Genomic DNA, 24,773 nt, shown 5'->3' with positions numbered 1-24,773 from the left:
AATGTAGGGGTTGTTATATTAATTAGCATACTCTGAACTCTTTTAGCTTCATGCTGAGGCAGCAAAGACTTGTCCAATCCATGGAAGCTTAGAAAGGGTAGATTCATTTCTGTGCACAACTTCAGTAAAACTGCTACCATTTGTTTCTATAGTGAGTATTTCAGGAATGATATGCACATACTGCAGAGGGAAAAAAGAGCATGGTACAAGAGTGATTTATGAATGGGAGATAAACTCCATGAACTACAACATAAGCATCTGGATTTATCCAGTGTACCAAAGATAAGAGAGAACCATGTGTGCAAAAGAAGTTAGATACTACCAGATATCTTGGTCTTTCTACTAACAGAACGCATAATGAGGGTAAATAAGATGGAAAACTTTACTAGGACTTATCATCAAGTATTGAGATCAATGTTATTTGTAGTCTTTAAGTGGTTTAAATTTTCATTCTAAACATAAATCTTCTGTGCAGCTTCTCAAGAGGAAAAATATGATGTATCTGCTGAATGGTTTTGGTGTTTTATTGTGGCCTCAAAACCCATGATTCCCCATTTCCTCTGTGCCACACACTGCACATAATGGTAGTCAGTATTGACCTTAATTTTCTCTAATGTTGCCATAGCTGTGTTTGTTTACATGGCCATAGACAGTCTTCAGTGTCATCTAGCTACCTGCAGTGATCTGTAAGAAAAGGTGTTTTTCTTCTTGTTCCGCAGTTGGCCAGAATATATCATGCCTTTTAGGCATTGAAGATGGTCACTGTTCAAGCCACCATGAAATAAGACTCTCTCCTGATTTATATACATATATGTAATTGATTTTTATTTTTCAGAGAAATTCTTTAATTATCACGTTGAAGCTCATTTTAATATGGTCCATGAGACAATTTCTACTTTCTCTGGGTGAAGAAGCTTGTCTAGTCAGACAACCCACGTATAAGGCTCGTGACAGCTATAGTTTGGTCCTCATATTTTAGTGTATGAATGCACAGCCATACATATACTTCCATGTGTTTTTTTGTGGATATAAGACTTATATGATCACACTGAATCCACACAAGGATCAGCCTTTAATTCCTTTGATAACTTTTGATTGTGTTAGCTAGCTTCAACCAGAGGATCCTTAAAAGATATCTCAAATTTTCATAAAAATAGAGGTCTGGTTAAATAAAAGATACCCTATAATGTCTTGGCTGAGGCAGTAATTACATTACTATTTCTTCATCAACTTCAATATCTGCTATGTAGTATAATTTGGGGTATACCATAATTGTGTAGGGAATAAATGGAAAAACTGAAAAGTAACCTCCTTTCCTGACCCCACAAAAAAAAAAAAAAAAAAAAAAAAAGAGTGAGAGAGAGATCATCTGGTTCATTTGCAGATTTTATAATATACTGTGTTGGTACAACAGTATGGCTAATGAGGAACAGTAACAGTAAAACTACTGATAGAACAACACTACTACTGAATGCTAAACTGCAGGCTGGGAGAGAGTTCAGTATGAACTCAACCCTACTGGACATCAGAGGATTCCTGTGAGAAATCAAGGTGAATGTTAAAAAAAGGGTTTGCGCAGGAATGATGTTTTGCAATGCTCAGGCTAGTGTCATATGCAATGTGTCACTGAGAATCAGGAATCTTATAGATTCTTTGGTTTGTTCTGAGGCATGAACTCTGAGGTGGTTTTCAAGGCTAAGGAGTTCATAATGCATTTCTCCTCTGTCACTGCTACCTCCCACTCCTTTGTTTGCATGTGCCCTGTTTGTCTCTGTACATGTGCCCTGTTTTGTCTCTGTACATTCTCTTACATCCGATAAGAGATCATGCTGCAGGCTTGGCACAGTTCAGTTAAAGCCAGTCGATTGGCTGATAAAGTCCCCTGGAAGACAGTTTTCCTTAATTTGTGGGTTTTAGTGTTTCTGTTCATGGATTTCTTTTTCTCTTTCACTGGAAATAATTGCAAAAAGATCCCAGTGAAATCATACTACTATCTGAAAACTTTTGGTAAGCCTTTACCTATAACTAGGTCAGAATGATAATGAGTTACAGATAACACTTTTCTTCAGAAAGGTTAAAAAGCATGCACTATTACTAACAATAATTTCTAAGTACTAACAATAATTAGTAACAACATTGGACAAGTTTTTATTGTTAAAAGTTTGGAGTGTTGATTTGCACTGTTAGGATGCTTTTTGTGTATTTTCATTTTCAGGCTATTTTTTAAACATAACAAGATAACCCTTGAAATCTTCCAATGCATATGACTATTACTGATGATTGAAATCCTACCTGTACATGATGTAATCTCTTCATAAACAGAAAAATAATAAAGAATTTCAAATTCCTATTTATAGACTGTTGGAATTTGATGCATTCATTGTAGTACATTCTCTATATGTGATTAACTCTTAGTGTCTTACTGGAAGGCTCCACACATTATTCTTGCTTATCCAAATGCTTTGGGATTGAAGGCGTTTTTGTCTAAAGAATATTGCTGACTCCAGTATTTGTGGAGACAGAAAATAACACCAGTTTTCTAGAATTCTTTATGGTAGGAACAATGAAATGATGAAAGGTTAAGTAGATTTTCAAATCTGCCTATTTTTTATGTGCACTCCAGCAGAGTCAAGTTTCAAAGTTTTACATCTTTCACATTGTTTTTAAGAATATATTACTATTGTAATGTAAGATCCCCAATTTTGTTTTCAGAGGAAAAATTGAAGAGCAAATGGCACAGCAGAAGTCTTCATTATTTATCCACAGTGAAATCTTCAAACTGTAAAGGCCCCCACACCAATTACAGAACATTTTTCTTTCACATACTATTCCTTTTTGATGCTTTTAAAAGGACACCATTATAAATACCAGAAAGGGAAGAGGATGCACATTGATCTGATTTGGAGATTTAACTCTTGAATTACTGAAGTTCCTGTGCTGTTCAGAAGTGTGTTCTGAACAGATGTTTAACATGGCAGGAAACATTATAGATGAGAGATCCAGATAGCAACTAGAAAATGCATAGCATCTGTCACCTTCTTGAACATAAACCTGCCAATAATTAATTACACATATGAGCCACTGTCTAATGAATTGGACACTTACTAAGATGTATTAGACTATGTAACAGAGGTTAACTGCTTATGCCCTCTCCTTTGTCTTTGGCTTGTGTGGTCCCAGTGTAACTTAAGGGTAGAAATAGTTGTTGGAACCTTGATTATATGCCCTTGATTATATTGTTATTATTATCATTCTAACATAAATGAATAATTAGGGCATCTTTAAAATCCAAAATGTGTGTAGACCCCATTAGGTAGAATTTCCCTAGGTTCTATTGCTTTATCAATAGAGAAAATGAAAAAAAAAAAAAAAAAAAAAAAAAAAAGACTGAAAATACAAAATACAGAAGTATAAATCAATCAATCAATCAATCAATAAATGCCCTCAGGAAAACAAATGATGGTAGTTAAGAAAATTAAGATTTGCTGAAAAGTTCTGAAAGTTGTCCTTGTAAACACAGAAGCCACTAAATGTTGGAAATTATTAAATTACTATTGAAAGTGCTACTATAAATATATATAACATGATATAGCACTATAAATATATATAACATGATATAACATATATAACATGATTAGAAAACAAACCATACCAATTGCTGTTCTTTGAAAGCACATGAAGAAAAGCACAGAATACAGGAGCCTGTGTATATGGAGCCAGTGGAACCTAAGACAAGAAGTTGTTTGTGGTCCTCAGATCCTACTTATCTTCAGGATTATTCCACAAGTCTATTTTTCAAGTTTTTGAACTTATGAACTAATAGCCTTTGACTACTAGCCAGTTGCAAGCCATTTAGGTCTAGAAAGGACTAGCCCTACTCTACTCTACTCTACTAGAATATCCTCCCTGACGACTTCATATTCCTCATATGTCTTTATACAATAAAGGTCAGATGTCCCTTTTTCTTCCTTCTTGTCCTAAATTTCTACTTTCATGGAAGATAATTTTCCTTTTTTTTTTTTCTTTTTTAAAGTTTGTCTCCTACTAGAAAAAAAAAATATATATATATATAAAGAGATCTATTTAATGTTATTTCATGGAAATAGTTTTTAAATGATTCTTATGATTCTTGAGAAAGTTGTTAACATGTTTGATCACTACTGTAACATCACCTGTAGGTGGACTCATTATATCAGGTATACAACAGTAGTGCATGATAACAGTGGACTAAGTACATTTTTTTTAGGAACCACCACCTTTTTTTTTTTTCCTTATTATTTTCTCCTCCACTGTCCATGTCCAAAGAAAAACGAGGTGGTATGCCAAAAAGGTATTCAGTATCTACAGGATGTTCATGCTGTGACTGAAGCTCCCCACAGGCAGAGGTTCTCCGGTTCTTATTCCACTTAATTCATCATTCAGAACTCAGCAGGGGACTCCGCCTGATTTTGGACTTGAAACAGTTAGGCTGGTATTTGCCCCACCCTTTGTCCACTACAGGCTTAAAAATGGAATCAATCTACTTTATTATCCCAGCAATATTTTCCAGAGAACTACCAAACCGATAAACTATAGGGTGCAAATAACATCTCTGTATCCGATTTTGCCCTGAAAGATGTATTTCTCATGAGGTATAGTTTAATAATCCTTTTCCCTGATCTCTACATCCCACTTTTTTTACAAAACTGATCTCATTAGGGCTGTTCACAGTTTCTCATTCTATATTCCTTCACTTTCTGTCTACTTATCACCTGCTCTTATGACCCAGACTGAAACATTTTTATTGGCAACCAAGTTTAACAAAACTCCTTTACTTGACCTGACGACTTAAAGGCACTTCTGTGGTTCATTCTATCAGATATGGATGCACTTGTTTCTGTACCTTCAAGGCACAAACAAATAATATTCTGTCAAAACTCTTGAATTAACTTGAGAAACCCCTGCATTTGAAGAACTTTAAAAGTAGGTATACTTCCAAGATTCATTTTTTTTGGATAGAAAAAGGCGTTACAATAGCATAAGCATTAATTAACCATCAAGCTTTATTTATCTAGATGTTAACAAACTCCCTACAGAAATGCAATTATTTTTTGCAAGGATTAAGAAAGTTAAAATAAAGATGTCTGTACTGTATTCAGTCTAGCTTTATGTCAACATTTACTGCAACAGAAAAACAAAACCAAAAACTGCTGAACTAACACATTGTCTTATCTCATGTCTTATTTTTGTCTGTTGTCTGTTGGTGTGTGGAATTTTATGATCAAATCTTTTTATACTAATAGTGATGTTTGTCTGTGGAGATTTTCTTGCAATGGGAGACCCTCATGCTGAAAGAACTTGTCAGACAGTAGAGACAGTTGTGATATGTCAAATTAAGATGGCAAAGTGATGTCAAAGGGGGTCTAGGGAGAGCCTGTAACAATGTTACTGTCAAGTAAATAAAGGAAACTGAAACACAAGAAATGCAAGTTATTTCAAGACATCTGTAGCTGCAGTATGGTTCTGTGTTTTGAGAGACACTGTTTTAGAATGATTACCGTTTGTCAGTAGGGCTTCAGAATAGGAGCAAGATCTGATGGCTGCCAGCCAAGGTCAGAAAAGTCCTTTGTGGAAATGAAGCTTTTTTCCCCTACCCCTCCACCCATGCCCACCCCCCCCCCCCCCCCCCCCCCCTATTATGAAATTCTTGGGTAGCAATGACCATCTAAAAATACTGTTTCACCCAGCTAGATAAGAATGTATCTTTTGGGATTCAGTGCCTTATGCTACTCAGGAGATCAGACCTGATTAAAATAATGGTCCTTTTGGCCTTAGAAATTTATGAAGCTGCATGAGTTCTGGGCAATTATGTTGTAATTCCTGTAGTTGCAGTGGTTCACTTGCTGATGTGCTCTTCTAGCCTGTGTTGCCAAACAGAAGAAACAAGGTTGCCAAACAGAAGAAACACAAGTAAGGAGAACCAATAAAGAGTTTACTGCTGTGCAGCCCTTTTCAGTTGTATGAAGCCATGATGACGATGACAATATTCCACCTTTAAAAGGGAGTAATGTAACAGAAAGAAATAGAGGGTAAAAAACTGGAGGAGGGAGGGGGGAGGGGGGAGTAGGGGGGAGGGGCAGAGCAAGGGAGCAATTCCTGTCTTTAATAAAAGAGAAGAAAGAAACAAGAAAACAATTTAGCAGGGAAAATATGGCAATAAATAGGAATAAGTTACAGGCTGAAACTAAGGAAAAAGCTGATAAATTTCCAAAGAGGAAAAAAAAAAAAAAAAACTTCTAAGCTAAGGAAAATATAACATTCAATGCATTTGAAGTATATTCTTTTGTTGGATTTTCAAGGAAAGCATGGTGTTTTAGAAACTGTCATTTTGGATCATACTTATGTTACACCTTGTTCAAGATGTCACTTTTGACAGCTTCCAAAAGAACTCAAAAAGGTTCCTGAGATGAAGAGAAAGCATCACAGGTCTAGTGAAGCTATAATGTATACATATTTGATTGTGTTAGTGAATTGGATTCAAGTCCAGATTTCTGCTTGTAAACTTCTTTGAAGGTAATTCACTGTTGAGGTAGTTTTTTGAAAAGTATTTCCTGTAACTCAGATTTGAGAGGAGGTAACAGAATGAGAAAAAAAAAATGGTGAGAGACAAGTACGACATAGAATAGCTTTTTGTTGTTGTTGTTTTGTTTGTTGTTGTTGTTGTTTTTTGGTTGTTTTTTGGTTAGTTGGTTGGTTCTGTTTTTCCCAGATGTGTTGAACGTATGGCAACTTCTTCACTATCAGTTGTTCTAATTTAGTAATTTTTATTTTCACTTATTCCTAAAAATAGCAACATGATCAAGAAAGTAAGTCTTGAGAGACTTTCATATGACAGAACATGGAAAATCTTTTAACTTCTTATGTTTTGAATTAATTTTTAAATGACATTTTCTGTTCTTTTTTTCTTATTAAATTAAATATCCAGGAAATTAAATATCCAGGGCAGTAGCTGTGGCAGAAATTTAGCCACAGGTTTAAGTGCAATCAACAGCAAAATCATTGGATAGAGAGGAGAATCAGAAAACCTTCGGGATCATATTTTCATTTGCCTATGGGGCTGTTAGGTGTTTCAAAATAATAACAATAATAATAAAAATAATAATAATTGGAATGGTCTCCATTGAGGTTCCTCCTAGATAAGTTTGGATTTTCCAGAACCTCTGTCTGAATGCAGTTTATTTTAAGTTTTTCCAGGCTTCCACCAAAATAAAAAAAAAAAAAAATATGTTACTCATCTACCTGAAACTGAAGTAGACTTCAACAGAAAAGCAATAGTTCAATGTTATAGAGACTTTCAAGGTTAGAGGTGTTTTAATTTGAACAGATGCAATGAAGTGTGGTCAGGTTTTGCTGTTTTGACCCACTGTCTAGAATAGGACTTTAGAGAAACACATTGGTTTTCTAAATTAAATTCTAGTATATGGTAAGTTTCATATTATTTAGAAAAAAATAAATAAATGTTGCACTTAAATTTAACAGAGAATTGATTTCTTAGAATTAACATTTGTGTTGTAGTTTTTTATATATATTAAGAGAATAATTTTTTGTCATTTTGCTAAATAGAGCAATTTCTCAATTGATACATGATAGGTTTATATAAATTTAAAATCAGTTATAGTATAGCAATTAAAAAAAAAAAAAAAAAACATATTAGTTCACTACATCAGAATAGATACTTTAAAAGAGACCCATCCGAAGCGATAATGTTTTTAAGAGGACAGAGAAGCACAAATGCATGTATTGAGTCATTCTGAATGGACCATTGGGCAACGAAAGAATTACCACAGGTACTTAATGAAAAAATGGATCCATTTTAAAAATCTTCACTGAGATTAAACTGAATAGTGGTGGTAGATTTTATTGTATAGATTAAATGATCTCATTTGATGAATGAGAATTTATTTGTACATCCCATTAATAATAATGGAAATTTGAAAAAAATTCCATACATCAGTATAAGGCTAGAGTCTTCAGAGTAATGTGGCACCAGAATCAGTTTTGTCAATATCATATGGGATCAGAGTACAAAAGTGTGTAATTTTAAAATGTCAATCATATACATTGTAATAAATCCTCTTTCTTTAAATGTGTTCTCAAGAGTTTTTACCACTGTGATTCTATCGGGATATGTCCCCATTTAGATTCCTTTTAGTAACTGCAGTCATGAAGAAGTATAGGTTTTCTTCCTTCAGGAATACTATTCCAGAAACTAGTACATAGCATTGTTAAAATTTTACATTTTATCCAAGCGTTAAATCTGATTTATTTTGCAAATTTGACTAAAAGGAAAGTTTGATTTGGGTTTCAACAGATTAAAATCTATTGCTTAGATTGACCTGTCAGTGTTCGTTTGAGGTATTTATCTTACAATATGAGTTCTAGAGATTTCTGATAGTATTTCAAATGTATTTTATTTGATAACTTGGATGATACCTCTTCTAGACTTTGGGGTAAGAGATACAAAGAATATTACACATATTGTTCTATGTCTGGTGTCATAAAAAGAACAACAAAAACAAATGTAGGAAATATAACACTCTTGATCAACTCTAAAAGCACTGAGTCAAATTCACATTCATTGTGTTTTTCTGTGTCATCTCTTGCTCTGTAAAGGAGATCTACCCACACAAAGGATAGGCTGGAGTGCTAGTGTAGTCATCCTTCGTTGTCCCTAAAGTTGGTGATAATGTGTTCTGCCAGTCAAGGCTACTGAAGGGAATTGTTAAATCCATTAGCCTAACTTTGTTGTTTTAGTGAGTATATTTTCATTGGAATATTATTTCCTTTTATCTAGTAAAAATGGAGATATAATTATTATGCAACGTGACTGTGATTTCCATCCGCAGACTTTCTGCAATTCCTGAATATTTGCCAACTTTTTCTTTTCATAAACTAAGATCATTAGTGTAATTTAAACATCTACAGAGTATGATATATATATAAGTAAAAGCCAGTTTTTGGTGTAATCTAGCAAAACATTATATTCTGCTTTGGAGGACTAATTACTGTCTTCCTACATTCATACTCTTGTTTTCTCCTTCCTTGGAAGAATAGTCTATCAAATAAAAAGTTTGACCACTCTGCAGTCCTTTGTACTGTAAGTTATTTAAAATTGAAAACAACAAAACAAAACAAGAACTGTGCCCATTCATCACCTATAGCTACTAAATTAGTTCTTTTTCTTCTGGCAAATTGGATGTCTCACTGTTTGGTGCAGTTTTGATGACTATTTTTTCCTAGGCAAGGGATGGCACCTCTATTTTCTAATAATTGCTTTGCTTGGAGGAAGAAAATCTTTTATTTCAGTTAATATTTTCACATGCTCACAAACTTTTTGGTTATCTTTATATTTTCCCCCCTATACATTTCAGATATTTATACACTTGGCAGCAACTTGATAGTTGACTAAAACCATGAATCCAAATGACAACATATGGCAGAGAAAGAATAATGGAGATTTAAAATATCAAAATAATTTTAATTAATGGTCAATAAAAGAAATACTAAGCTTATTTCTCTGATTCCTGTTTGGATTTAGAAAAATATTTCAAGAAAATATTTGTCATGATTCTGGTGGCAGGATAAAGAGATTTTGCAAAAATAAACTTGCATTTACAACCAAAATATTGATCACCTTTTTTCTTAGTGTTGTCAAAGCCAAAACATGCTTTAGTGTCTGTCACCAGCATGAATTGTCATCAAAGTTTTTTGCACCATTGCTAACAAATTTTGAAAGGAGTAAAAGGTAATAGTCTTATAAAAAATGGAGACGTAAATTCATCAGTTAACTGGGGAAAATTCCTATTCTGTGTCTTGGCACATAAAACATCGAGGATTACAGGAACAGATAAAGTACTAATTACCAGTACTAATTACTAATGAGCAATATGAACAATGTACATTTTTGTTTAAGGTACATGAAAAACTCTATCAGTAGGAAGTATAAAGTAGTTGACCTTATGAAAATATAAGTAAAAAATAGAATTCTGGTACCTTCTGAATCTTTTTGTTTAATTTTAGGACCTTATGCTCATTTCTAAGTACCTTTTATGCACATTTCATATGCTAATAAGATAATACGTGCAATAGAATGTCTTTATTTTATCATAAGCTTTATTTTCCATACCAGGCTCCTGTAGTTTTGATGACATGGTATAATGTTTTCTCTGTGAGGCCAACTTTTCCCTGTGAACTAGGCTTAACAGAGTAAACTTTTTCAAGGTTTTTGTAACCATACCTGAGACTTTTCAGTTAAGTCACAACTATAAGTGAGTGAAATATTTTTGCAGCTTCTGCAGGCTCTAAAGTTTGGTTAATCACATCTTTTTTTTTTTTTTTTTTTTTTTTTTTCTAAGTTCAACATAAGATTTAAAACATTTACCTTTTTTTATTCCTAATATTACAATTGATTCCAGTTCCAATAAGGGTTTAAGTTGACAAAGTAAAATCATTGAAAGAAAATGCAGGCAAACTTTAATAAAGACCAGATGAAATTGTGGTGGTATTCAGTTAGATTCATACACACATTGTATTAATAATAATAAAAAGAAGTTCAAAGATGTGATCTTATATCATAAGGATTTTTTTTAATAAATTATTTTTTCAGCCTACATTATATTTATTCAAAATAAAAATTCACACTGACTTGTTCAGCATGGTGACTTCAAGGTTTTGAACCCGTGATTTCATTAATGTCATAGGAATGACTAAAACAGTAATGTTGAAATTAATCTTTTTTTAGACATTAATAAGTCATAGTGAAAAGAAATAATTAGCATATCTTTGGGGCACCAGAAGAACACTGAAAAAGAAGTCATGTAAACCAGAGCATTTCAAGATAATTGCCAGGCATTCATCATTTATTCCAGATTAGCTAAGGTCATGCACTTGATTCTCCCAGTTTTTGCATCCATATATGTGGTCATTGTTGCCATCAAATTGCTGAATTTTGATGTCTATATTTAATGGACTGAGAATAGACCATGAAAAAAGTACTAAGAACAGCAAATATAAAGAGCAAGTACTCCATTCAGTTAAACAATGACCTTTTTAACCTTTCTGTATGCAGGAAATATCCACTTGTATTTTGGTAATTACATTAACTTCCTTAATGGCATTTGATACAGATGGTATAGGAAGAACTTATATGCAGTTGAAGAATGCAGTTTTAGTTTGAATTGCAAATACTTCACATTGGAGTTAAATGGGGGGCAGTAGGGGAGAAAACAGAAAATAGATTTGTATGCTTTCCTCAGTTAGAGAAGCCATTATTTTTCAAAGCTTGCCATATTATTTGTTTCTCGTGATTCTATTTTTGATTTTGTGAAGATACCTCAACCAGTTTCTGCCTTTCTGTCTGTACAATGAGAGTAGAACATTTTCATTCTCCTTTGTTTTTTGCTTGTTAGAATATCTACTGTCTGAAGAAAGAAATATTAGTGTCTGTACCAAGCCTAAAGCAGTGAGTCACTCAATACAAGCTGGACTTCCTAGAACAGAGGATTGCACAAGCTTAAAAACAAAAGTTTATTAAAATGACCTTTTGTTCCATGTATGTATGTTAGTTCAATAGAAGAGGTATGGTGGTTCCTCCTTAACTTACTCCTATGCTTTCGATTATGTGGGATTTTCATAAACCAGAGATTGCATTGTCAGTTTTTTCAAATAGTCACAAATGGATCTGTCTTGTTTTTATCATCCTCTACTATTGACTCTACAATACCTTTGACAGGTGAATATTAATTGTGCTTTGTGTAACAGAGAAGGAAAATAAATAAATAAATAAAGTATTTCAAACCTTTCCCATTTAATCAGTAATAAGCAAAGACAAGAAGAAACACAAGGACACAAAATAGAGCCCATGGCAGCTAGGAATGAGGAAGTGAAGCATACAAGGGAGGGCACACAGTTTCCCTCATATGTTTTGAGTAGATGTTCAAAACATCTACTCAACTGAAGTGTGAGTAGGAAGCTGATAAACAAGAGACTTATGATGTGAAATGCCCCTGCTCTTTTACACATTTCCATACTCTATTTTATTTCAAGCAATATACAGTATAAAAGCTTAAAGGAAAAAAATGTGAATAGAAAGTAATTCTGCTTCTACCCTTCTTCCTACTCATTAAGATGTGTATGATTCCCCATCTTCTGTTATGACTTGTCCTATCTTTGCTTATTTCTAACTAGAGAATTGTGCACTTCAAGCTGTTCCTTCTGCTTTAGGCTGAGCTCTCTGTAAAGGGTATTACTGGCATCCATCTTTTTCACCATGAACCTGTTTTGTGACGCTTTCCTATTTCCTTCTCTACTTTCACAGGTGAAAAGTGCCACAATTTCTAAGTTAGTAGTTTATTTTTTTACTTGAAAATCTTCACAGAAACATCTAATTTCAAATGCTATTGGTTATGAGAGGTGTTAATGTCTGTTATCAGTGGTTTATTTCATCAGCAGGCAAAAACAGAGCTGGTTACAACTAATGGATGTGCTGATGTGCTAACCAGATGTCACTTCTGTATCCTCCTCTTCTGAATTTTACCAAAATCAATTCAGTCCTCCTTCTGATGCTAGAAGACTACATCCAAGCTCACAAATGATTAGCTCTGGTATACAAAAATTATCAACTGATGTTCAGACAGAGAAAAGTCATAGATTTTAAGATCAGACAAACATTTTATTCAAGCCCATATAATCATTAGGCTTTTAAACAGTTAAGTATTAACATTCTTGTTACTGTAAATAGAAAAGTGCATTAGAAAAAATGTGTTAAGTAATTCTCATTGTCTTCAGAGAGTCCTGTTTTATTAATTATACAGCATTTATGTCATTAAGACTAGATCAACATTGTTATTTGGATGATAATAACAAGTATTTGTCCTGTTTTTCTACCATTTTATGCATATTTGTTTTGTTCTATACTCCAAGTTGTTTTTTTTTAATTATTATTATTTTAATTTTGTTTGAAGCTGGTGGTACAAGTATTACCAACTGTATTTCAAAGACAAAAACTTTTAATTTGTTTAATTAATCCAGGAAGTATTCATTATATGAATCTATATAAGTGTAGGTTTTACATCGAATTTTCTATTTCAGAAAATCTGGTCAAGATGCACCAAAATTGCTGCAGCTATATAACCTTTATTATGTAATTTGATTGGTTTATTTTTCATAAGTGTGTAACATGCGTATTCTAGAGTATTTGCTCTTTTGATATGGAATCAGAAGGTAAAGACAGATAAACATTTAGAAGAGTAGCATGAGAATTCAGCAGCATGGGAATTAAGTAGCATGGAAGAGCATTATTCTGTTTAGATTATCTTCTAAAACGTATGAGGTCTGGTTTTGAAAGAAGTTAATTATATGACAGGAAAGGCGTTTGTTTGTGTTATAGAATATGAGATGGATTCACAATAAAACAGTGAATATTCTCTGATAAAATATTTAATGTGTCTGTGATACCTGCATTGGCTTAACTGTGGAGTTTGCCCTCCTGTTTGGATTTTCTTTGTCAGCTTTCAAACAGTGGAGGTAGCCTGCAGGTGATAAGTATCCCATTAATCTTTCTGATCCTCTAGCACTTGAGCATGAGAATAGCTGATCAATTACAGCAATTGTCTTCCTAAATGAGCTTTTCACATCTGCCTCTTATTTCATTAGTTAACTGTCTGCTCGTATATCTGATAAAATGGAAGCCTAGTGGTTTCTTACAGCGTGTTCTGTGTTACTGTACAATGAGGATGGGGTTGTTAGCAAAATGGGCACAAAAGAGTATTTATCCTCTACCCGCAATAAATATCTTCGCTATTGTGTAGGAGTGCTTTTGTCTCTAATCACTGTTTGTTGAAACCTACTTAAAGCACATCAGCTTGCTTTTCATCTTCCTGTTTGGTCCTTAGTTGTAAACCTTATTATTAGTGTATTTATCATTTTTATGACACGAACAAAGTGTTTCCATGCCCTGAGCCGTGATATCAATGTGTTGCCTATGTGATTTTAGAACCCAGAGGCTACCGAAGTTAAAAGTAGAAGTGTAACTTCCTCCTCATCTTTTCACAATGTATCTTTTAAATACCTAGACATGGTATCCCTTTCTCCAAAATCAGTATTCCAACGTCGGGGGGGGAAAAAAAAAAAAAAAAAAAAAAAAAAAAAAAAAAAAGTATTGCAAATAGTGGTAATGTGATTACGTAATGATTACTCAAATTAAGTTCAAAAATGTGAACAATAATTACGCTGCATAATTCAGGATTTTCAAGAAAAACAAACTACCAAGTATGGAATCTAAACGATAAGAATTAGATTTCACATGTGTGCACCTTTCATTACTCCTCAAACTTTCAATTACAGGAAACACAGCTGCCAGATGAGAATTAAAATAATTTCTGGGCAAAGGCCTTATAATCTCCCAGTTAATATCTGATCAGGTTAAACACTTACAGGATTTAATTTTTAAAGATTGTTTTCTTATGCTCATCATATATTGAATAGCTTTGGATGATATAGGTAGGTAGGTAGATTTCATTTATTTATTTTGCTAAATAATGAACTGAGCTAAATGCCAAAAAGAAGTAATTATATATATATATATATATACTGATTCCAGTGTTTTTTGTTTGTTTGTTTGTTTGTTTGTTTTTTCCCTAGGTGATGTTTTTGATGGTTTCTGAACATTTAAATATGTTTGAATCTGAAGTAATCAGATATTTGTGCTTGAAATATGTTTCAGTGTATTTGAGTGATTTTTTAAAAAATACAATACAGAGATTTTAAGGATTTTCTAAAAACATATAAATATTTAGCTATAATTACTAAATATCAGCAATATTTTAAATTAATTTTTGACTGTCTATTGCAGGTCTGGTTTGTATGAAGTCGAGTACTTCAGTGGTTGAACTTGTTATGCTACTTTGTTCGCAGGTAAGACATTCTCTGGTTTTAATTGTAGTAGATAGCACAGTGCTGGATTACTGCCAGCCCAGGAATTCTGTATTGCTGCTTGTTTCATTCTTCCATTTCAGTATAGGAACATACAAATTAATATCTTCTGGTAGCATAAAGGTTGTAGATTTATATATATATATATATATGCTTATATATATATACACACACATATTCTGCATAGTGTTTCTATATTCAAAGGGTTTTCAAAGTATACTTGCGCTTGACTTTTAAAAGTGTATGGATATACGCACATATTCTGCATAGTGTTTTTATATTCAAAGGGTTTGCAAAGTATACTTGCGTTTGACTTTTAAAAGTGTATGGATGTATATTATGAACTTTTCCTGCATATTAATTCTCTTTCAAGCCAGTTCTTATTTACATACAATACATGAATATAATATTGTTTTCCTATTTTTATGTTAAAATCTGTCCTTGAATTAAAAAATTAATTAAACGGTGGCTTTCAGTATATGTGGCATAAATTATTACATATATTATATAGCTATCAGTACATAAAAAGCAGAGGAACATGACATATAAAGCCTTTTACTTTAAACTGTCAGTAATAAGCTATCCACAAACATTTTAGAATTCTTCTCATTTTATGTAATACAAGGCAAATACAATGGCAAATACAGCTCCCAATATCTTCACCGTTTTATTTATTTTAGTTCTAAAGACTTATTAACAGCATACCTTTTATCAAATTTTCCACAGAGTTAAGATACCAGTTAAAAGCATTGCAAGTTGTTATGCAAAATGCCTAGGGTAACTTTTAACATTATTACAAAAAAAAAAAAAAATAAAAACAAAAACAAAAACAAACTTGTTTGTAGTTTTCCTTGAGCATTCACAGCTGCACTTTGAGAACATGCACCAAAAGTGTACTAAAAACAAATGAGTTTCTAGGAGTAATTGAAATTAATTAATATCATCTTTTGATGAAAATAATTAACACTTACAGATCCTGGGGGGAGGCGTTCCAACTTACCTGCTGTTTGCCAGTCCATAGGTTGCATTTCTTCAAGCTTATGTCATAAGGAAATCATTAAATCTTGTTTTCCTTTTTTTTTTTTTTCTTCTTCTTCTTTTTTTTTCTTTTCTTTTTTTTTCTTTTTTTTTTCCTCTTAGCCAGGATGGATATTGGTTAGGGAAAAGTGAAAGAAAAATACATCCCTGGCAGGAATCCTCAGTAGGGTTTGAAGTTCAAACCCTCTCCAGCAGGGTACTTGAAAAATTTGTTACCTAATTGTTAAATCCTGAGTTCCAGGAAAATTCCAATAGATCCATTAAAGCTTTTGAGCCTTATGTTCATTTCATGCAATTTTTTTTTCTTCTTTTTTTTTTTTTTTATTTCTTTTTAACAGCTTTTGAAACCTTTACTTGAGGAAAGGAATAACTTACAATCCTTTCTTCCCTAGCCTTTGGTTTTACTGCAGTTCTCAAGAATAAAGTGGAATGTAGCATTAGGGTCTAGTGTCTTTGATGGCCTCATCATCTAATCATAGGTTTAACATTACTCATTTGCTGGCTCCAGGAATTCCTGCCATTAAGGGCCCTAGAGATGAAACTTTGCCTCAAATATTGATTGAAAGGAAGAGAGAGAAATTTAAGCTCTTTCTGCAATGCTTTTTTTTAGACGTCTTTGTAAAGCTATGTAACAAATGCACCTAAATCAATTTGTTGTTTCTGTGACTATTATACAATTTATTTATTATTTCAAAATATTTGACTACGTTAAAAATAAGCCTAATTGTATCCTTATACAGTATAAAGAGCCTAATCATTTTGGAATTTTGAATATTTATTGTTTTTCTATGTTTGCTTGAGAGCTCTTTTCTATCTATCCGATTACTTGGGGAAATAACAGCTTTTAATTCTTATACCCTAGCTGATATTTTAGGGTGGTTTCCTTGTCTTGTATATTTGGACAATTTTCTGTGCCTGTATCTAAGATTGTTGATGGAGTGACGCTACATGTTTCTATAGGCATTTGTCAACAGGGGGCTGTAGTGGTGTAGTGGCTCACCTAAAGCATTGTATCTGCACAGAACATCTCATAGGTGTACTAAACACTGTATGCAGTTCTGCTCATCTACATGAATTTTTTTTTTTCGGTAAAATTTTGTGTTTAATTTATTTAAAATTATTTGTTGAAAGAAAACACGAGGTAAATGTTTTAAAATACTAATAGGACATAATTAAGAACATGATTGCAAGAGAATGGCAGATAAAACATATAATGTAATCCAGCCTCTAGCTAACAGAATTTGGAATTAGGAACCTAGGAAATGTTGTCCGCAGCAAAATGAGATTAAATCATCTAATCATCTCTATATAAAAACAGGTAGCACTACATGAGCTTTTCCATATGAGAAACTGAATAAAGTACTGTTTTTTTTGTTGTTGTTTGGTTGGTTGGTTTTTTAATATTGCCAATGTAACTATGATTTTTCTTCCTATCATGGGTAAATCCTTCATATTCAAATTGAAAGACATTCAACAGATTATTTGGAGAAGTTTGAAATGTGTCATTCAAAAGATAGATGATAATATCAAAAACCTTTGAAAAGCACAATTTTGTTTGCACAGAACAGAGTAACTTTAGACATTGAAAAGGAAAGGGAAATACAAAGTTTGTTTTCCTTTCATTTGCTACAGCAAATTAGATGCTTTTATGCTCTTTATGTTGGAAATTCCATGTTAACGACTACAGATTAGCAAGGATGTCAGAGTTTTTTTTCTTATCTGAGCTCCTGAATAAAATCAACATTGCCAGCGGCTCACGTCCAAGGTATGGTCTAAATTTACATGAAATATCACATTACAAATGTCTGAAGGTACATGTCATGGATAATTCAGTTCATATGGGCAGCCTTTTAGACTCTGAGGGATATGCAATCAAGTCTTTCCCCCCAAAGGAATTTAGAGTTTCTGTGAAAAATACATTTTAAATTTTAAAGGAACTTCTGTAGGGATGGTGCATCATTTTGGGGTTTAGGGAAGAATAAAAATTGCTATTCTTACTATTTTCAGAAAAATTCTTTTACTGTAGCTTGCTTCCCTGCACCCATTTTTTTGTTTGTTTGTTTTGTTTTGTTTTCTCCTAGTGTCACCTACTTCTAGATTAAAATTTAGGTTATTTTGAAGGTTTCATTTTCTTTATTTCTTATATAATCCAAACACATACATTCAAATACTTGAATTTTTTGTTGTTGTTGTTGGGGGGGTGATAATTGATAATAAACATGTCATTATTTTCACTTTTCATAAAAGTAGGCATTTTCATTAGAATTTTGTCTATTTTAAAATAAAACAAATGAAGATATGTTATGTTCGACAAGATCTGTGTTTGATTAACTGGCCTTTGTTCCCTCAGCCTAGTTGAGTATGTTACCACTGTGTTGTTACTGGAGTGGCAGATTTCTTCAATAAACCATACAATTAAATACATATATATATTTGCAGTGTAGTTCTGTGTTGCATCAGATTTAGATTTCATTGATTTTTATTTTTTTTATTTTTATTTTATCCCAAATGCTACAGTAGTTCCTAATTACTTCCAGATCTCTTGCAAGTGTTTCTGTTTGGTGATGCAGCTTCTGTAGAAACTGAATGGTGTTATCCCAAAGGAGTCTTATCTCATGCCACTTGTATTTTTCGGTATCTTATCTATTAACAGGGGAAATTTATCTGCTTAAACAGAAAATAGTATTTAAGACACCTTTCGACTTAACCATTTTAAAAACATAGTGTTATACTGTAAATGGTTCTCTAGGAAAAAATGCTGTCACTTGCAGTTCTAGAATACATGTAGATTATCTGACTAATTTCAGGATTTAGTAGTTTTCAAAACATCATTCATTCTATTGATTTTCCCTCCGCCTATGTTAGAAATTTGATCAAGATAATAATTCGGGAGACTCCAAAGGAAATTTCAAAGCTAGAATGAAAATAATCTGCTTCCAAATCCCTATGTTGAGGAAATTATTTTCTTTTAGATACTATCCATTGTAAATTGGATTTTACTAGAAAAGTGGGAGTGGGAAGGGAAAAGATGTACATAACCAATAAATGCTTTTAATTAAAATGTTTTATGAGATTCTCAAATAATTGATAACACATGGTTCTTCTTATAATTAAGCTGTAGGTAAATTCTGTAAATAGTTTGCTTTTATGAAAAATTATGCAACTGAAAGTGTCTTAAAGAAAGCAAACTATATCAAGAGTATATCAGTTTGACAAACCCCAGTACGTAATTAATGGATAAACTGGGCTTCAGCTAAGCCTTTTAAACTTTGTTTAACAGTTTGAGCCTCGTAAATGAGTTGTGTTTGTCTACATTGTCTAGTTTATTAACCTGGAAAGTCAGAAGCTGCTTGGATAGATTCCAGTCTGTCTCTCCATATCACAGGAAGACAGTCAGTACATACTTAATCAAAAATATCTGTGAAGGATCTTCTCCCATGCAGCACAGTCCATAAAACACTCTCCAGAGATTTAATACATGTAAAACATAGTGGTTGTATACTACTATATACATTACAGCAATCACATCTATAAAATGGCAAAAAGGGGTGGGGGGGAAAGAATGCATTATCCATTCTCCTAAGTGGCAAGAAAATATTTGAAGCAATATTAAGAAATTAATCCCTCTCCAAGGAGAAGGGAGGAAAAATAAATAAATAAAAGGCAAGATCTAGAAACCAGGCTCTGTAGAGATTCAGTACTAAATGCCCTAGGAGATCCCAATGTGCATCCTGTCTCAAGGGATGGAATATGTCCAAGGCTTCAGAGACTGGCAGCTGCCCAACACAGAAACTCAGAAGTTGAGCAAAACCAGAAATCCTTTCCTGGTCCCTATAGCTGACCAGACGAAGCCTTGAAGTGTGGGATTCATATAAAAGAAGCACAACTCATGCTTCAAAAGAAGCACAACTCAACTAGCTGGAGGACCGTGACGGTGGGAATGACAAACTCCCAACCAACCCTGAATGTGTGCAGGATTTGCTGCTCCACCTGGATCCATACAAGTCCATGGGTCCGGATGGGATTAATTCTGGGGTGATTAAAGAGCTGGCTGATGTCATCGTGGGACCTCTCTAAATTATTTTTCAATGATCTTGGGAATCTGGAGAGGTCCCTGTAGACTGGAAGCTGGCAAATGTTGTGCCAATTTTCAAGAAGGGTCAGAAAGAAGACCCTAGCAATTACAGGCCTGTCAGTCTCACGTCAGTGCCTGGTAAAATTATGGAGAAGATGATCCCTGAAGTTATTGAAGCGCACCTGGGGGACAATGCAGTCACTGATCCCAGCCAACATGGGTTCATGAAGGGTAGGTCCTGCCTAACAAATCTGATTTCCTTTTATGATAAGATCACCCGTCTAGTCAACCAAGGGAAACCAGCTGATGTGATCTTTTTGGACTTCAGCAAGGCTTTTGACACGGTTTCCCATAGGATCCTACTGGACAAAATGTCCAGCATACAACTTAAAAAAACATCATACGAAGGGTGAGCAATTAGCTGACGGGCAGGGCTCAAAGTGTTGTGCTAAATGGGGCCACATCAGGCTGGCAGATGGTCACTAGTGGGGTCCCTCAAGGCTCCATTTTAGGGCCAGTCCTCTTCAATGTTTTTATAAATGATTTGGATGTAGGACTAGAAGGCGTTTTGAGCAAATTTGCTGACGACGCCAAACTTGGAGGAGTTGTAGACTCAGATGAGGGTGGAAAGGCCTTGCAGAAAGATCTGGACAGGTTGGAGAGCTGGGCGATCACCAGCCGCATGAAGTTTAACAAAAGCAAGTGCCGGGTCCTGCACCTGGGACAAGGCAACCCTGGCCATACATACAGACTGGGCAACAAGACGCTGGAGAGCAGCCTGGAAGAGAGGGATCTGGGGGTCGTGGTAGACAGCAAGTTGAATATGAGCCAGAAGTGTGCCCTGGCAGCCAGGAAGGTCAACTGTATCTAGGGATGCATCAAGCACGGCATTGCTAGTTGGTCGAGGGAAGTGATTGTCCCACTCTACTCCGCACTGGTGTGGCCTCACCTCGAGTGCTGTGTGCAGTTCTGGGCACCACAGTACAAAAAGGACATTCAACTGTTGGAGAGTGTTCAGAGGAGGGCGACGGAGATGGTGAAGGGCCTGGAGGGGAATACCTATGAGGAGAGGCTGAGGTCACTGGGCCTGTTCAGCCTGGATCAGAGGAGGCTGAGGGGGGACCTCAGTCGTGGTCTACAACTTCCTCATGAGGGGGAGTGAAGAGGCAGGAGACCTTTTCTTCATAAACACCAGTGATAGGACCCATGGGAACGGGGTTAAGCAGGGGAAGTTTAGGCTCAACGTCAGGAGGAGGTTCTTCACCGAGAGGGTGGTTGCGCACTGGAACAGGCTCCCCAGTGAAGTAGTCACTTCACTGAGCCTGTCTGAATTCAAGAAAAGATTGGACTGTGCACTTAGTCACATGGTCTAAACTTTTGGGTAGACCTGTGCAGTACCAAGAGTTGGACTTGATGATCCTTATGGGTCCCTTCCAACTCGAGATATTCTATGATTCCTGATACTAAACATACTCTATTCAACTCTTTCTAGAACAGTAGGAATTCTATGGCTCTGTGATATAGTTCCTTCTTATCAAATACCATTCTAACAGGTACCTTATCCATCTTAAGACAGTTAACCTTTATTTCTGTACTACAATATTTGAATGTCTATTTTTTACATTTTATACATTATTACAAACATTTTAATTTTCATTATAATTTTATTTATTTTAATTTTGGATCTATTTAATCTTCTTCCCAATATTAGATTATTTATGCCTATTACTCCTCATTTGTTCCCTCCTAAGGTATCTCTACATATCTCATGCTCGTTAATTTTTGTTTGATAACTCTTTAAGAGTGCCTTTGACAGTAGCACAAGTATTTGCTATTCATGTTTTTCACACCAGCATTAGTAGGAAGGCTGAAGAGAATTTAAATAATGATTGCTTCTCTTAAATATAAAGAATGATGAACCCAGAACTTAATTTACTTAGGATATGTGCAACACAATTTGAATGGTGAAATTGAGGCTGGTTATGAAAATTCCTACAGAGGTGTATTTTTTTTTTTTTTTCCTCACCATGAAACAAGTTGACTGTTCCACCTCTGGCCATGTTCACCCATTCATCCGGTTAGAATATTCATTGTCTCTGTATTTGTACCCATGCAACTAGGAGGAGACAGATGCTGCATATCATATCACTGCAAAAGTCTGAATTAAAATTTGCCGAAGGGAAGGGTGTCTATGTATATCTCTATATACAGGTTCCACAAGTTAAGTGATTTATGTTTTTTTCTCTTGGAGTTTCTCATTGCTTCATAGAATTCTGGAAGCTGTCCAAAAGTTTATCCTTTTGTGTTGTCTTTTTAAGCTAAAGGAGTGTCAGCGAATTTACTTGCATTAATTCCTTGTCCATGTGGGGAATGTCTTTCAAACCAATCTCAGTCTTCATCTTTTGGCCATCTGCTTCTGATAATCTAACTTTCAAATGGAAATCATCAATGTATTCTTTCCAAGTAGTAGGGAAATCCTATTTTCTTGATTAGTCTGTGAGGTGTGTTTTCCAGATACCTGTACACTCTGAAAGCTAATTCAGTGTTTTTCCATCAGTAACAAGCAGGATCTCTTCCGTATCTCATTTACACTTGACTCATTTACACTCTCCTGTTTATATCAGAATATGAGATTTTAACATGATTATCCATAGCAACACAAATTGCTAATAATAATTGTAAAATGTCTTAAACTATTTTTCCAGTCATTAAGTAAACTCTAGAATTTCTGGAGATGTGTGCATCTTTTATCGTGTATATCTTCTGTCTGTTTTAGAGAGATGTAGGGTTTCTACAAGGCAATTAAGGTTACTACTGTAACATCTGAATAAATTTGGCCATTTCTCTAGTGCTGTTTGGGTAACGTAACTGTTTTTACAGTTGGGGATTTTTTTTTTTTTTCTCTTTTCTTCTAAGATACCAATGAAATGTTCCTCTGGGAATGTTTGACTTCATTTTCAAGATAAATTGGGCAATTACAACAGGTGATCTGAAGGGCAATGGGTCTGTGTGCTTCCAAGAAAAAAAATAAAATAAAATAACATACATTACTCTAAGTCAAGAATATAGAAGGAAAATGAGTCTTGTGAAAGTGAAATCTAAAACTTCCTATTACCTTTGCTGCATTGTTAGAGTCATATTCACATAAATTGTGTTGTGAAAGCTTCACATTCCTTTTCTTTTCTGAGATTTGGCAAGAAGCCTAATGGATTCCAATACTTGCAGATTTGCCTTCAGGAAGAATGTTGTCTGTCATTATGCAGCATCTTTTTTTTTCTTTCTTTTTTTTTTTTTTTTTGGGGGGGGGGGGGATAGTCACTTTTTAAAATGATGACCTGTCATAAAATTCTAAAATTATTTCCAAATTTACTTGAAAGAGTAGGCCAAAATACATTTTATTTATAATCTATTAACAGTATATATGTTAGTATGGGAGAAGAATAAAAGCAATAAAATTCTTAGATCTGATTCTCTATAGCTCAATTCATCTAGGAATGGAAGGAAGGATCGTGTGATCTTAAAAAGTACACAATGTGCTCAAAAATTTATGTGGCTATATCTTTAAATCATTTTCTGCTCATACCTTTTTTTAAATGGTCATGTTCTTCTGTAATAAAGAAACATTTTCTTCAATCCTATAATGTTTCCTTTGAATATTTCTACTTAAATGACGTAAAGCAAGTTATCAGTGATTTTAGGAGGAAACATCAAAACATGGAGTTCAAACCCAAGGTAAATTACATGCATGTTGTGAATTGCAAACACATTTTTATAAACTTTCCAGTTCCATATCCTTATAAAAGGTAGCACTTGTACAGTTCTATGCAAGACTTCTGTCCAGACATATGAAAGTGTCCAGAAAGAAGGGAATCGATATAAAAAAATTGCATTTGTCAAGAAGTAATGATTAAAATAAAGTAATAGAAGAACTGAGATATCAAGTGGGTTATTAATATCTTAGACTAGAAATTTCAATAAAAACTGAATAAAACAACAACAACAACAAAGGAATAAACAATTTCTGATTAACTCAGTACATGGAGAAGAGAGAAGTCTAGAGAAACTAAAACTGAGATTGTGGCTCCTGTAGTGGAAGGTGTTGTTGAATGGTTGTTGAATGATTATTAGACAGGCTATCTGTCTAGTCAGTAAGTGCAATTTGTTAAGACAATTCTGAAAGAATTTTAGACTTCTTTACAGAATTTGGAAACGGTCAGAATTGTCACATCATTTATGAAAACTCTGAAAATCACTATTCCTTTTTTATGAAGATAGAGTGTATCAAATTAATTAATGTAATAACAATTAAAGAATATAATAATATATAATATATAATAATATATTATAATACAAAAAATAATTAAACATTTAATTTATTGATTTATTTTAAATATTATCACAAGAGTTTTTTGTAAAATAAATGTTCTAGTCATGAGTAAAAATCAAAAAAGTTGATTGTAAATAGAGGCTGATTTGGAAATAATATAAACTGAAAAAATATTTTTTTTCAATTTTTAAGTGGACCCGAATTTCAAAAATTTAATTTTGTTGTTTTTGTTACCCTTTTATATTTTATTATTATTATTATTGTTTGTTGTCCTAGAGATTGTAGGAGATTATAGAACCATGTACTAGAGATCTGTAGAATCACAGAATCACAGAATTTCTAGGTTGGAAGAGACCTCAAGAT

At 33.8% G+C, this 24,773-nt stretch overlaps 1 protein-coding gene across 1 annotated transcript in view; it reads left to right on the top strand.

Moving 5' to 3' along the window:
• NBEA (neurobeachin) overlaps positions 1–24,773 on the top strand; it is a 527,091-nt gene that overhangs the window by 230,123 nt on the left and 272,195 nt on the right. The window contains exons 35-36 of the mRNA XM_035337838.1: positions 14,891–14,952; positions 17,641–17,681. Coding sequence (XP_035193729.1) covers positions 14,891–14,952; positions 17,641–17,681 — 103 coding nt within the window. The remainder of the gene's footprint in view (positions 1–14,890; positions 14,953–17,640; positions 17,682–24,773) is intronic.

This window comes from Oxyura jamaicensis, chromosome 1, assembly GCF_011077185.1.
Source record: "Oxyura jamaicensis isolate SHBP4307 breed ruddy duck chromosome 1, BPBGC_Ojam_1.0, whole genome shotgun sequence".
In the NCBI taxonomy this organism is placed as follows: domain Eukaryota; kingdom Metazoa; phylum Chordata; class Aves; order Anseriformes; family Anatidae; genus Oxyura; species Oxyura jamaicensis.
Note: the sequence above shows the minus strand (reverse complement) of the source record. Positions and strands in the feature narration are given on the sequence as shown.